This window comes from Nyctibius grandis, chromosome 3 (genome assembly GCF_013368605.1).
Source record: "Nyctibius grandis isolate bNycGra1 chromosome 3, bNycGra1.pri, whole genome shotgun sequence".
NCBI classification, from domain to species: domain Eukaryota; kingdom Metazoa; phylum Chordata; class Aves; order Nyctibiiformes; family Nyctibiidae; genus Nyctibius; species Nyctibius grandis.
Genome location: NC_090660.1, coordinates 17,733,487 through 17,749,365, shown reverse-complemented (window position 1 = coordinate 17,749,365; position 15,879 = coordinate 17,733,487). Strand labels below are relative to the sequence as shown.

General features: G+C 41.3%; 1 protein-coding gene across 1 annotated transcript; it reads left to right on the top strand.

Annotated features, from left to right (window-relative positions):
- The first annotated feature begins 5,385 nt into the window (after positions 1-5,385).
- SERPINB5 (serpin family B member 5) lies at positions 5,386-13,922 on the top strand. The gene is made up of 6 exons (XM_068395922.1): positions 5,386-5,559; positions 8,144-8,281; positions 8,876-8,993; positions 10,432-10,574; positions 12,032-12,199; positions 13,530-13,922. The coding sequence occupies exons 1-6, from the start codon at positions 5,386-5,388 to the stop codon at positions 13,920-13,922; spliced, it is 1,134 nt and encodes a 377-aa protein (XP_068252023.1).
- The last annotated feature ends 1,957 nt before the right edge of the window (positions 13,923-15,879 follow it).

Here is a 15,879-nt window from a genome sequence, read left to right as displayed (position 1 = left end):
GGAATTATTAAAATACGGTGGTTTATGGCAAATGGCTTTCCCCATATCAGAAAAAGCAGGTTGTGTATGATGCCGTGAAAATGCTCCATGTGTCAAAATAGAATTTAGACTGTTTTGGAAGCCTCTGTTACAGAGGAATATTCCTTTCGTTTTCTGCAGAGGTGTGTACGCTCTGCTCTGTTTGCTTGGAGTTATTAATCAAGTGACTCATCTGCACTTGTGTAAGGTGAAGAGCAGGAACTTATGTCCAGTAATTACCAATTTATTTTCAGTGTGACCATTTAGTCTGAAGAATTCACTGGCTATTGAGGTGGTGCATAACCTTGTTGTGGTGGCTTGTTTCTCTCTTTCCTTCTTGGAGTGACTTTCCCTGCTACATTGCTGACAGTGCATTTTCCCTGACCGTATGAGACGCTCTGATCCCACATCAGTCTGATGTCTTGTGTTCCTCAAAGAAATGTCTGTTCGGAGGAAATCGTGTCCTTGTTGCATAGCCAGGTAGTCTGCCAGGTCCAGAGTTGTCATTTGTGTAGAAATAAGAAGGCTCACAGAAGTCTTTTATTTACTTTATATTTTGTGTTTGCTGAGTAAGAGCTGAAGTGGGGTCATGTTAAATGCTTGAGCTAGTTTCAAAGCTTAATGCAAAACATGCGTGTGGGTTGTTTCATATCATTTATCCTCTCGGTGGAAGTTTATTTGAACTGGAGAGACTACAGCGCTGACACTCACAGCTCCTGAGCTGTAAATCCGATACACGCACTGGATGGCCAACGCTGTCCATCCTTTATCTGCCACAGGTGGGTTCTTGTGGAAGGACTGCTTAACCGAGACAAGAATAAAATAAATACTTGTTCTGCTTTATCAGATTATCCCTACTATATAGCTAACTTGATGTGTCAGACATTTCCACACAGACATTGCTATTCTCCTGATTATATTTTTAAAAGATAAGCTATATTTAGCTTTTCCTTTAGTAAGCAGACAGTAAACAAAGCCTCTCTGTTTTTTTTTTTTGTTTTGTTGTTGTTCCATTAAAGAGTGAGTAAGCAAAAATGGTATCTTATACCAATAAACAAGTTTAAAACAGGCTTTTCTAAACTGGTTCTATAGCCTGTCAGCTCTTTTCTTTATCTGAAAGTGTTTCTATAACACCGTGGCAGAGTCACAGTTTTAAGCAAAGCTGGGTGGATCACAAGCTACCTGTACTTAGAAGATGCCTCAGCGCCGCAGGCCTCTCTGGAAATGCTGACATACTGCTTTCTCGGGAAAGGAGGGACTCAGCAAGAATCCATGCAGCAGGCCTTTCTAAAACATCATTTTCAAATTTTTGGCTCCTCCCTGTTTGAGGGTTCCCTGTGGTTACTGACTCAGGAGCTGCATCTGGTTTCTAACGCCAGCTAATGGGCTTTCCTCTTGACGCGAGTCTCAGCCCTTCTCACTTGACTGGAACTGGCTTTAGTGGACTCACAAGGCTTGGGATGCTCAAGACTTTAACAAGATTCAGGTTTTTGTAATATTTAATACAGTAAATTCCTTTCAAGAGTATGAACGTCATGAGCTCCTAAATATCATAACATCATTAATAAATGGAGCATAGAAGAACTGACTGACCAGGTGCAGCTGAAAAAGATGATGGAATAGAGATTATTCTTGGCTATCATAGAATCATAGAATGGGTCGGATCCTTCAAGGTTAAGGGTGAAACTGAGCATTTTTTCCAGCACTAAAAGAAAGAAATTCTAAGAATGGAGAACTTTACCACTACCAGAAATAGTTTCACTCAGCAGAAAAGAAGTTTTGAGAGTATCAGCAGTTACTGGATGAACAAATACCTCCAGATTTCCTCACTGAAAAGGAACATAGAAACTTTTTAGAAAATTATCCGACATGAACAGTATCAGAGTTACCAATGAGGACAGAAGAGTACAGCTTTTCACTGGCATAAGGAAGAAGAGTTTAATTTAATTTAGCAAAATTTCCTATTTGATTTCCTTACTCTGAATCTCTTGCAACCCAAGGAAGCGAAACACAGGTAGCACCCTAGGTTTGCCAATATAACTGAAAACACTAATGTTAGAATAACAGCATAGGATTTGCAATATTATGCCGGAAAGGAACAAGAAGTATTTTTAAGTGGTTATGATTGCATATTGATTTTTAGCCTGTAAGGAAGATCCAGAGGCCTAAATAGAATAATATCAGGCCAGCCAGCACTAAAGAATGATATTCTGCCCCACTAGAAAATAAGATTTTTTTTCAGGTGAACTGCATGCCTCCTTCTGCATTGTGAGGTTCTCCATATTGTTTGTCTTCTTGAGGGTGGTAGATGTCGAATGACACGTTCTTGGTTCCCTGGGTAATTTTCCACCAGCTCCTCAGTAAGAAATACTTGCAAAGTTGGTACTTGCCCCAAATTTTCAAATTTTACCTGGGAGGGGGAGGGAGAGAGAGAAAGAGAAGGAGATAAAGTATACGTATTGTGTGTTCCTGTCTGAATGGTTGAGTTAAGGGGGAAGATAAGACAGGTAGCCTATGCAAGGGAGTTTATTTAAGACATTCACAGGCACAAAGGTGCACGTGTGGGATGAGCAACTGCAGAGAGGCATTTTAAAGGATGATTTTACATTTGCTCCTTTGTCTCTGTTGTTCCAAATTACTCTCTCAGCAGCAGTCTCTGTCCTTCAAATTTTTTTCAACTGTCTTTTGCCGCTGTTCTGCCCCAAGCTCTCCTCCTTTAAGGTGTGTGCTGAGCTCATGGTTTCTGGCAAGCTTGACTTTTCTGTTAATTAGTTGTTTTCATGCGTGAGAAATCGTGACTACGTAAATGAGAGAGATGATTGGGGTGCTGGGCTGGCGCTTAGTTCTCCCTTTACATCCGTAAGATCTCTGAGACGCGTTTTCTGAACCTCACTCTGACATCAGCTCGACGCCTGCTGACACATTACAATGGGATCTCACATGGATAATCTCTCTTTACTAAGCAGCTGCTGGGCACTGCCAGGCTACTGAAGATGGACAAGTCTGGCCAGATCCCTTCTGAATCCGGGGTTCTGGCAAAGCCTCTGGATGTTGCAAAGCATACTCCTCTATATTTTTATGTGGCGATAACTTCAGTTATATATATTTAATGTTTCCTCTCCTCAAGAAAAATTCCTTTTTTTTTTTCCCCAGTGGGAGGGGATTTGTTAGCAAACAGTTTGTTGCTAATACCAACAGTCAGAACATTTTGCGAGAGTGCACTGCTGGCTGTGTGTGCTTGTCAAATGTGGATTTAAAAAGCCTTGATTTTATGCCAGCATCTTTTTTTTTTTAAATTAATTAGATTGTGCAATGCATTTCAGTAACCTTTTATACAGCATAATTTAGTCCAAAACAAACCAGTTGCCAAATAAACCAGTTACCTTACCAAATAGATCCAAGGGCATGTATAAGTTAACTAAAATAAAAATAAAAAGACATTTATTTCGTAAAAGGCCTTCTCTAATAAAACAGGCCGTAAGTGTAAATCAAAGTGTTTTCTCTACGGGGTTGTAGGCAAATTATGAACTCGTTCTGAACCTCCATAAAAATATATAAATACCACAGATGATTTGGAAGTCATTCACTACTGTCAAGTACCACAACTGCTCCACAGCATCTCTGTACAATGGTGTCAGATGTTCAGCTAAGTTTGGGCAGTATGACACATGCGCTCAAACAGGAGATTTGTTCTCATTCAAAATGCCTTTCCAAACCAGGATGAGATTGAACAGTGAAGAAAGGTACCTTGCTGGAGACAGTTCCCTCCCCATACGTCCCCTCTTCCCCTTTCTGTCTTCTCCTACCTTGCTGCTCTCACACAGTGAGATCTTTCCTGGCTAGGATGCAAATTATGTGAAGTAGGTAAGTAAATGTTTGAGACTGCAGTATTAACTAGTCGGTTAATGGAGAGAAATCCCCGTCCTTAAGGTGTTTCTCAAAAGACTAGCAGACCTCCTGCCAATGTAAGAAATAACTGACTTTCCTTTTTGTAATAGGATAAAACAGGACCCCTAGATCTTCAGTGTCAGAGCTTGAAATGCAAATGCAGATAGGTATGTGTCTGGATAAGAACACACCTTTTAAAATAACCTCTCCACACCATATATATTCCAGTGTTTTGCCATTTTTCCTGGAGAGAGCTAGTGCTGGGGAGACACCTTTTAGGTTCTGTGTGACACTTTTCCTGGAGAGAGCAAATGCTTTTAGATTCTGTCTGAAACCTTATGCCTTTTGAAGTCTCTCCCAATAGTCATCTTTTTCATTTCCTTTCTGGCTCTGTCAATAGCTTTGATGGAGCTGTCTAACACCAATTTGATCAGATTGTCCTTTTTAGGGATACATGATATTAGGGGCAGAGTAGTGTCAAATTCACTGTGCCAAAGAGGTCGTCTTCTGTGTGCTTGCTGGTCTAAAGCCAGACTTGTGCTGTTGACTGAAATTCTGTGGTTCACCCTTGTTAGCTTGAATCAACACAAACATGCTTACACTGAAGTGCAATTTCAGGTATGTGAAAGCAGTCTGGAAGATGGGAATACTCCCTGGGTTTCCCAGAGAAGGGACTGCATCAACTGTCCCTTGAACACCACCCATCCCATTCCTGGCTGCACAGATAATCTAACAACCCTGTGGCAATTGTGGTTATTAAGAACAGCTAGGAAATATTTGCAGTTAAAACAGTGTAAGTGATGAGTGGGGACAGCAGTATTTATTTAGGAGGCTTTCTTTAAGTTTCTAGGACAGTCTCAACCTACAGCACCAGACAGCTTTTTGGAGACTTCTAGCAAGGCTAAGAAGAATGGGATATCATCTCTTAGAGGCAGGACATGTACCAAAACTAAAGCTTTAGTGAGCAATTAGCCATGAAGCAGGAGTCAGGAAAGGTTATGAGACTATTAAAGGCCTGTCTGAGAGCCAGGAGAGCCCAGAGCATAGGTGAAGTACCTTGTAAGTTGGCACATTTTAAGAGTATCAATTAAAAACAGATTAAATTCGTATGTGATCCAATCTGACGCAATATGCATGGGTTACCCTGACCTACCCAGATTTCCCCAAGTGCTTCTGGTAATACTGGCTCCACGTAACACGTGGCATTGCCAGCTGTCACTTGAAGATGGTGGCTTTTACTGAACCACTTGCATTTCCTTGGTTGCACATGGATGAGACCTTCCCTGCTCCTCAGGAGCTGCCAGTGTGCTCTGAAGCTGAGTGGGCTTGCTCAGGCCCTCCTCTCCCCTCCCTGAAGGTTCAAGCTGCCCAGTCCCCATACTGGTGTCTAGCCTCCTTCAGTGCTCTGACCCAGCCCCACCACAGCAGGAGCTAGAATTACACTCTGAGTCATCTCTCTTTTCCCTTTTCTGTTTCAGGATGACGATGGACGCTCTGCAGCTAGCGAACACTGCCTTTGCAGTGGATATGTTCAAAAAACTGTGCGAGAAGGACAAAACAGCCAATATTATTTTTGCCCCACTGTGTACCTCAACGTCTCTGGCTCTGGCATATAAAGCTACGAAAGGTGATACTGCAGACCAGATGAAACAGGTAAGCTGTCAGCATCCTGTTCTGTGGCTGAAAAATTATATGGCTGAGGTGGCTTTCTTATTTATTCTTGTTAATATTCTATTGGACATCTAGTTCCTTTGTAAGCCAGGCTGCAAACCATCCATCTGAAATTGCTGAAGGGTTCCACACTTCATGACCGCACCTAGCAAAAAAGGTTGAAAATCTGGCATAAAGAAAAAGCTTTCTCAAACATGTACAAGGTGGAAGGGGACATGGCAGAGTCCTCAACAGTTGCATTAAAGCCTTGTCTCCTTTTAGCACAGTGTTGATTGTGGCTGCAAGTTATAGTCAAGATCACTGCATTTGCTGGATAATTGTTTTTTCATTATTCAAGAATGCCTAAGCTTTGGAAATATATTTCCAAATAATATTTGGAAATAATTTTGCCCTTATCTGTCAGCAGCAATTATGCTTAGCAGCCCTGTCACTGACATTTCCCTTTTCTCCTGCAATACAGCTAATGCAATAGAAGAGGGCACAATGTGAATGTTTTTCTTTACAAGCAGCTCGTGGTGTTCAAGGGGTTTCCAACACCACGATGCAGCATGGTAGTTAAGATGCAGTCAGTTTATCAAGCTCACTCTCTGGTGCAGGGAGGCAGCCTTGCAGCCTCTTTTGCTGCCTTCATGTGAGCAGAGATTTGCATAGTTCCTTTTCATCCCAGCAAGGGTGACCACGGTTGCTGCAGTTACCTAGAGGTGAATGAGAAGCACATTCAGTATGTATGTATATGCTGATTATCAGCTTGCTCTGAGGGACGTTCTACCTATTTGAATACATTTTCCCTCCTTTGGGAATTCCTCCCTGTACTTCCTCATTCACTGAAGGTACCCCCAAGCGCAGCCTCCTGTGCCCCCACTCATGCCACAGATTACAATGAGTATTGTGCTATTCGCAGAGCTGCACAGCATATATCCATGAAGATCTTCTAGGCATTGCAGGTTTTTCCAAACAGGATTGTTTTTTAAAAAAATTTTAAAATTAACTGTGGATTTTTTAAAAAATTTAAATGTCATCCTGCAGCTTCCTCAGCATTTCAGAATTCAAGCGCTGTCTTTCTAATGGAAGTGTTCAAAATAGTAATCTGTGCTTAATTTAGTTTTCACTTGTGTCTGCAATTTGCTTTGAACCATCCCATAATAACTTAATGTACACATCGACAAATAGAGTTCTATTACACAAGCATGTTTATGTTTCTTATTTCTCAAGTGGTATATAAAAAGTGCTGACTACAGATAGTAGGAAACTTGCTATGTTTTTAAATGTAATATCTCCTATTTTCCATGTCTAGTCTGGCTTCTGCCTGCCCCCGAATTCATGCTAGGGTTTTAGATACTAGATATAAATGGAGCCAGATTGGCAGTCTTACTCTGGAATATCATTTAACAAACTTGTGCCAAAAGCTTTCCCAGGTAGAGAAGCTGCAGTAGTGTAGCTTTCTCCCCAAAGATAGTTTCCAGGCACAGAAGCTTTCTGCGCTTAACATGCTAAGAAAAAAAAGTGTTGGAGGAAAAGGAAATAAGTTGAGAAAGTTGTTTCTGAGGAAATAACCGTGGAGTTTGGCTATGAGAGATGTGCTGCTGCTGTGTCCTTGGGAGCATATTTCCTTCTGGTCCCACTGAGCAAAGAGAGGTGAGGACACAGAGGGGTGGCTAAGGCAGAGCAGCAATTTATTGTGTCTGTGAAGATATGATGTGTTCAGGGAGAAAGAGCAGGAATGAGGGACAAAGGGAAAAGAAGGTTGCTAGCGCCTGCTATGCTTTATGCGGGAATATGAGACAAGTGAGGAGGGTTGGGCAGGCCTGTAATGAAACAGCCTCCATCAAAGACCCTGTAACAAGCAGGCATAGAAGTTCAATTCATATTTACAGGGTTATTTTCAAACAAAACCAGCAGGAACCTCTCACCTCTGGTGCCTTAAAGCGGCAAGTTTTAGGTCACCCCAGAAGTTCCTAGAACCGGACTTGTCATTCCCTGTAGCTGGGAGGTGGTCATGTGTGTGTCAGCAGCCCTACCTCCAGCTCATACTTTGTCTACCAAAACAGACATATTTATCTGATCAATTTTTGCTGAAATATCATGTGATGTCATGTATCAGTCACAGCAATCAGAAAACTTGGTGATGTGTTAAGCATTTTTAAAGGTGGAGCCCACTTCTAGAAAGGAGACTAACTGGGACTCTCATTTGTCTGGCTTAAAAGCTCCAGGTTTTTGGACAGGAATGTAAGTTTGGTGAAAACATTATGACACCATACTGCAGAGTTTTAATCAACTAAGTCACATCACCAGCATGAACAGGTCTATTGCTTTCTTTGGACTGCTCACAGGAAAGAAACACATGAGGTTAAAGTTCTGGTAGGATCAGGTTTTTAGATTTATATGAGGATGTCAAATAAATAAATTATTTTTGAGAAACAACAGCGAGAGGCTGTATTGTTAGCTTAAGTAGGAAAAGCCACAGCTTCAGTCACAAACTAGCATTATTTTTTGCTAAGCTGTTAGGAGTGTTTAGATAATAAATAAAAAAAAAGATGCTTAGTATGTTATTATGTTCATTTAACAGGTACTCCATTTACAAGATGTCAAAGATGTTTCTTTTGGGTTTCAAACAGTAACTTCAGATGTTTCCAAACTCAACTCTTTCTTTGCACTGAAAATGGTGAAACGGCTCTTTGTAGACAAGTCTCTTAATCCTACCACAGTAAGTACTGCAGAAAAGCCCCGTTGTTATGAACTGCTTGACCAGCATATTGACGGGTTATGGTGTCAGACTTCAATGTTATTTAAAATAGATTTTCTCACTTTGGCTGTTACTTGACTAGATTCAGATGATGAACAATGTAATATTCTCTGCTGCCGTAAAACTTTGTAGAAGGATGAGTGTGCTGCTTGACCCCAAGCTATGCAACTATTACAACATTTGTAATTCTTTCATTAATATGCTTTAGGTCAGTAGACTCAGTAAGTTTTGAATGCAATATAACATCTATGCCGCATCAAGGTCTTTGCATTATAAGTACGAGTGAAAAGGAGTTTTAAAACAAGTCTCTATGGCGCAAGTGTGTGTCCAGTTCACACACCCAAGTAATTACTGCATAAGCTGTAGTTTTCTTAATCTGTCTGAGGAGGCAGAAACCTGGCTATTGAAACAACACAAGTGAGGAAGGTGTTTGGCCTGTACGGGATATACATGTTATTCTCAGTAGCTCGGGATGCCGATGTTGCAGGCAGTGTAAAGAGCCATTGAGTGGACAACATTTAACCAAGGGTGACTTTGGTACCTTGTGTCTTTCAGGACTTTGTCAACTCCACAAAGAGGCCTTTTCCATCTGAACTGGAATTAGTGGAGTTCAAAGAAAAAGCTGAGGAAACCCGACAGAAGATCAACAAATCTCTTTCAGAGCTAACTGATGGTGAGTCCAGCTTAACCTTGGGGATGCTGTTTACCTCTGAAGAGAGAAATCTTTGTCCTCATGACACCTCTTTACTAATGCTTTTAGAAATAAATATATAGTGAAAGCAATGAGACTAGACCTGTTATTTGGATTCATGAGGATTAGCAACGTCAGCCTGTTTTGAAATCACTAACTGTAATACTGCAGCATTTCTGAAGGTGGAAATGTGAGACTGACCTTGCATTAGCCTTGGGGAAAGCTGCTGACATGTGAGTGCAGCGGGACAGTTTGGGAGAACAACAGTTCCTGGCTGTGGAGCTTCACAAACATATGACAGCAATACATCAAACCCAGGCCCTGGTTACCTTTAAAAGGTTTATTCTAATGGGAAGTATTTGCTGGACTCTGACTTTCAGGTTGTTAATTAATAGCTCAGCTCAGCTCAGTGGCTTTGCTGCTTTTGCCAGCAAGGGTGCCACAAGCGGACGCGTGTCTCTTGTTTGGAGGTGCCTTTCTGTGGCAATGGGGCTGGGGATGCTTTTCCTGCAGTACCGCTGAGCCACCAGCTGCTGGGCCAAGTCCCAGGTGATGCACATCAGTGACCATGAGGGTCCCCAGGCCAAGCCTGCCCAGTCTGCAGGGGGGCAGAGGTCCAGCCCTGGCCCATGCGAGCACACAGTGCCCATAGCAGGGCCTGTTTGCAGCCTGAGCACAGGTAGCTCCGGGGTCGGTTCCTGCCTGTGTTCCCTCGTGTGGTGCAAACACGAAAACATGGCTGCATGGGTCATATCTGGTCCTTCCCAGGCTGACCAAGGTGGCTGTGTGGAAGCACCTTGCCCTGCCTGTGCAATTCGTGCATGTAGGCAGGACTTGCCTCCCCAGTGCTCTGGATTCAGTTTGTTTTATGGCAGTGCATGAACAGGTCTAAAACAGAGCAAGGGAAGTACATGACCTTTTCATACTCCTTTTGAAGTCTGTAGCAGTATTTGGTTATGAACTGTAATCAGAGCGGTATTTTTTGTTATTCTGGTTATTTTATTCTCATGTATGACTCTAGACATGAGTAGCTTGCTTATCTGGAATTTCCCTTCAAGTCTGGCTCTCCCAATGACAAGTGCTTTTTCGCTCACACCCGTTGACTTTCACTGAAAATTCGGTACCTTCTTTAAGGTACTGAACAAAAGCAGTAGACATATTTTTGATTCCATGCTATATAAGCCAAGAAAACATGTCAATTGGAAGATCTGCCTTGATCCCAAATCCCATTTCAAACATTAAGCTGCAATTTTAAGTAAGTGCTTCTTTTTGGAAATTTCCATTAGGATTAAAATCTTTCAGCTGTGAGGTGCAGGACACAAAATTTTTAATTCAGTGAAATGTTTCCATATTCAGTTGAAGCAATTGATATACTGATAATGTATTGTTGTATTAATAACCATCTTAAACCTGTTCACAGGCAAGATGGAGAATATTTTGAATGAGGATAGTGTAAGTGACCAGACTCAGATCCTCCTAGTTAATGCAGCTTATTTTGTCACAAACTGGATGAAGAAGTTCCCAGAGGCAGAGATCAAAGAATGTCCTTTTAGAGTCAACAAGGTATGTTCTGAAAAAAAAAACCCAACAGGGTACTGTTTCCACTCAAGAAAATGCAAACTTTGAGCTAAGGAAATCCCAATAAGAGAGAATGAGAAATGTTTATTATTACCATGGCATTCTTAGACTCTATCTAAACCTATATGCTGTTTGCAAGGGTTCCTAAACCGGTTTACTTGTCATGTTTTAAAACTTTGCTGGTGCTTTCACATCCATCTTTCAAAGGCCTAGTGTGAAAACAGACTGTCCTTTTAGTATATTTAGACAACAGGAGCTGATCAGAAGCAGCTGTTGCCTACAAGGAGATGCACATTCTTGTGGGTAGCTTCTTCCAAGAGATTGCAGCCTGTACCAGAAGCTGCATCCCAAAACCAGCAGGGGTGAAGCACAAAAGGTTGCATTTCCCATGGTCACAGAGCTAGTGATACATCTACATCCTTGGGGTCTCTTTGAGTATACCCCTTAGGTGCCTGGCCCTGTGCTTTCCTCTTCAGGGACGGCGCCCCATCAATCTCCCTCTTTCCAGTCAGGCTCAGGATTGCAGCCCTCTGCATATCAGCCCTGCTTAGCCATGAGGTCCAAGTGGCTGCAGCTCCCATGGCTGTTGCCTTCAGGAATCTGTGACCAGTGATGAATATTCTGATCAGACAGTCAGCTTTAAACCAAGATATAAAGCTGGGCAACATTTGTGACATAAAGGGATTATACTCCGAATATAATAAATATACATGTGCATGAGAATAGTTGGAGTTTCAGGTTCACTGAAAATATGCATAAACTACCACATCAGCCAAGAGTTTCAGCTAAAAAAGTTTTTAAAATTATACAATCAACACTGAAATTTTTAAATGAATTATCTCAAGTTTTTTTTCTAAAGTAACATTTTTCTACTGAATTTGAATTTTAAATGAGTTTCCAGGTGAACAGAACAATTTGTAAATCTTCCATATGAAATAAAGGGGTTTGTTTTGTTTTTTGTTTCATTCATGAAAAGCAAAGACATAGGGCTTTAGATAAGCCTGAGGTTTCTTCTTATTCTGTTTCAGCTCCTGAACCAAAATATCGATTATTCGCATGAACATCTTGACCTTCACTGTTGAGATGTGCTCAGTGCTTGACACTTACTGGCATTACGATGCCCTGTAGATGGTATAGTTTGTACCACTCAGTGAAACAGGCACAAGGGACCACTGATATTAGGTAAATTTCTCTTTTAAGGCACGTCCCCAATATGTTGCTATTGTATTCAGTAGAATTCTGTTCCACTTTTCTTTGGACAGCTGCCTACTGTAAAAAGCCAACAGGGTCTCTTACAGCTGGTTTAATTACATATGAAAGCCAACAAGTTCTCTGATGGTAACTCAATGTACCACTTCCATGCAAGCTTACAAACTTTCCTCTCTCACCATCTTATTTGGGAATTAAAAGGAATGCTAGATTGTTTCCTCTGTGTTTTGCAGACTGTAACTAAACCAGTGCAAATGATGAATCTGGAAGCTACTTTTTGCCTAGGCTATGTAAAAGAATTAAATGTTGCCATCCTTGAGCTTCCATGCCTTAACAAACATATAAGCATGCTCATTCTGCTGCCCAAAGAGATTGAAGATGAGACCACTGGCTTGGAGCAGGTGAGAGGGAAAAAGAGAATTGGTATGATGCTTCCCTTGGAAACAGCCTGCTTATAGTGCCGTATGCTTATGGAAGGTTTTTGTTATTTAGACGCTATATAGAAGACAACAAAAAGTAAGTTTCCTGTGACTTTACCCACTCATTCTGCTTCGCTGTTCCTGATCTCCTACTTGTGACATCCTTGTTTCCACTGTGGCCAATTGTGAGGTTGTGGACAAGACTTGGTTTTAGATAGGGTGTGCACGGAAGACAGTAAAGTACAGAAGGTGCCCACGATGCCCTTTAGGAATCAGCATCAATTTGAAAATCTGGACCCCAATAAATAGATTACATCTTAAGATTTTTGTTCTTCCTATAATGACGTGCTTAAAGTCATACTTACTGGGTACTCAGTGTGCTGACTTTATTTACTCTGGTGTCCTCACTATTTTCAGTTGAAATGCATCCGTGATTTGTTTTACTAAGGTCTTACACTTCTCTAGATTTTAATTTTGAGCAGAGGTGCCTGAAAATGAGCCATTTTTGATTACAATTGCACATAAATTTGAAAATTAATAAGGCATTTCCTAAAGAACAACTATCTCGTGTCATTTCTCTATGAAAATTTTAGAACATATTTTCAACTCTCTTCAAAGTTTAAGGATTAAGAGGCAGATGATCACTCAAGTCTCTTGTAATTTGCTGCAACTGGCCATAAATTTTAAAGGCAGGAGGAACCTGCCTTTGCAGCTGTAAGGTACTTTTATATGTAGAAGTAAATTACAGAACACACATATCTTAAAATACAAGTGAGGCCTTTCCTGACACCAATTTGTTGTGGCCCCAAATTCTGCCTCCTCACTTCCCAGTTTTTAAAAAAATTGCTCAAATAGCTGCATGTTTGATTGAGATCAGGCTCTGGATTTGAAGTCTTTTTCTGTCCCAAATACCAGCAATTTCATTAGTCTGTAGGGTCAGGAATCAAGACTTTTGGATCTGCCAGTTGGCCGTGTGCAACCTGGGTAGGGACTGCCTTTCTCGGGTTCCTTCATATGGTTGTTGAGGTGATTGCCTATCAAAAGCTTGTAAGGGGCTAATAGTCAGAGCATGCACATACAGTGGAGTTGCTCCAGAGGCCTGTCCTATGGATTAAATCATACTTGCATCAATGTAACTGAGAGTATGTTAACCCTGGATGCTACAGTGGTGAATTCAAAAGCAAAGGTTGCCTTTTGGACTTTGTTTTTTTAGGGGCTTGAGAGGAGTGGGAAGTTCAGGATGGTCTTTTTTTTTTTTTTCTCTCTTTCATTGGACTGCTCATTAATTTCCTTTGTTCTTTTACATCTTCAGTTGGAAAAGGCACTCACCCCCGAGACGTTATTGCAGTGGACCAATCCCAGCATGATGGCCAACACCAAAGTGAATGTATTTCTTCCAAAGTTTAGTGTGGAAGGTGATTATGACCTGAAGCCACTTCTGGAAAGCCTGGGAATGAAAAATGTCTTCAATGAGAACGCATCAGATTTCTCTGAGATGTGTGAGACAAAAGGTGTGGTTTTGTCAAAGATCATCCATAAAGTCTCTTTGGAAGTAAATGAACAAGGTGGCGAGTCCCGAGAGGTACCAGGATATCGGATTCTGCAACACAAAGATGAATTTAAAGCTGACCATCCATTTATCTTTTTGTTTAGACACAACAAAACTCGCAATGTGATTCTTTCAGGCCGATTCTGTTCCCCTTAAGCAGGGCATATTCGTTATGAAAAAGCACGATTACATTTATGGTGGTGCATGTTCCTGTAAAGCTTGGCATACTGACTATCACCTTTGAAAGGAAATCTAAGAGGTTCTTATATCAGCTGGGTAATAGAATGTACTCTACATATGCAGCAGAACTAGTTTATCTCTTTATGTTTCATCCCCTTAAGCTGAAGGATTCCCACTGTGAAGAACACATTATATTTTACTGAGAAGTATCCCAGCCTCAGCAACAAGTATATTTTGTTCCGCTGTGACATCTTTTTTCCCAAAATTAACTGAACTGAGAGCCTGTATTAGATAGACCAGGAGCTGGAAAGGGCTCTGGGAGGAAGAGCTACATTCCTGCTCCCTAGCCAAACCACTCTCACTTGTGACCCACGCTCTATGGATTTCTACTGCCTAGAAGGGGAAAATGTAGTGTGATTGCCCTCCCCTTCTACCTGGCTACACTCCGGTGGTCCAGGGCCCTGCCAATGCCCTGTGAAACAGCACCCAAGTTCTGCAGCATAGCTAGACAATTCAGGCTAGCATCAGAGTTTGCATCTGTGAAACAGCAGCTGCACTGAGACCTATGGATGCAAGAGGCAATAATCATGGTGACAAAACGTATACCCAGAAGACTCTTCAGCATGAGCTAAGTCAGTTTGTAGATTGGGGAGGCTGGACTCTTCTGTGTGGGATTTTTTGACTCATTGCTCTTCAAACATGGAAGAGGGGACCAGCTCACTGCAGCTGTGAGGAGCCCTGTTGTATATATCCTGAGGAAAAGAACATTATGCAATTCTAGGAGAGAAAACAGTTGGATTAATTCTGGAAGTGCCACACTTTTCACAGAGAGGTTATCTGCCATTTCTAGTTCTGGATTCATCAATAAGGAGACTCCATACAATTACTTAATGTCTGAGGCATGAGAAAGAAATAAGGACTTCAACTTGAGTGAGATTAACATTGTAATTACCAGTCTCCAAATTCCATATGAAATCATGGTAATCAGATTTCATTTCCATCTAAAGACTGCCTGCTGCATATGTTCAGTACTGGTTTACCTAATTACTGTTCAGAATAAAGCACTATAAAACCCGTGTCAAATGTCTGCAATACCTCCAGTGTCAGTCTGTGTGTTCACTCTTATGTGTTCACTGACAATGTCAGTGTTCGCTCTTGACCTCCAATAAATTATGGGAATGGAAATGATCAGATTCACTTAGGCCACAATGTCAAAATAAAAAACTAAAGCAATGTCTGGATTGCCCTTCTGGACCACATAACGATAGTTCCCAGTAAGGACTATTTTACTAGCTGGTCACAATATGGAGAGAATTCAGTTATGAGTCCTCAAAAAATGGGAGCATTTTACTTGAGAATTTCTCTTAGTGCTTCAGGTCTGAAACAAACTGGAAAGAGATTTCTAAGTGGGAACATGTGACCCGTAACACACAGGCTTCTCTTCTAACACCAGAGAACAGCATGGTGGTTATTGTGAATTTGGAGACAGGAGTTCTGTTTTGATTCTTGACCTTGCCAACCCAGGAAAAGTCTTTAGTCACAATGATTCAGTGGTTTTACCAGTTTCCTTCCTTCTGTGGACCTTTAATGGGCTCTAAAACATTTTAATACCAGAGGGTTAACTGAAGTCATTGGCCCATATCTTTGAAGGTACTGAGGTGACTAATTTCCACCAAAAACAATGGGAGGTGAGACCCTGCAGACCTCTAGAGGTCTTTGCTGATATGCATCAAGTGTCCTGATACATGGATAGTAGTCAGAAGAAGAATGCAAAATATAGCAATTACTTCGCAGCCCATCCTGTCTGAGAAAGATCTTTACCATCTCAGTAACTTCAGTGATAGCTGAATGACTGGGAAATGTTTTATACACCCCATCATTATCTAATCTGTTACGGAGTTATCCAGACCTGTGGTTTCTACTGGTTCTTCTG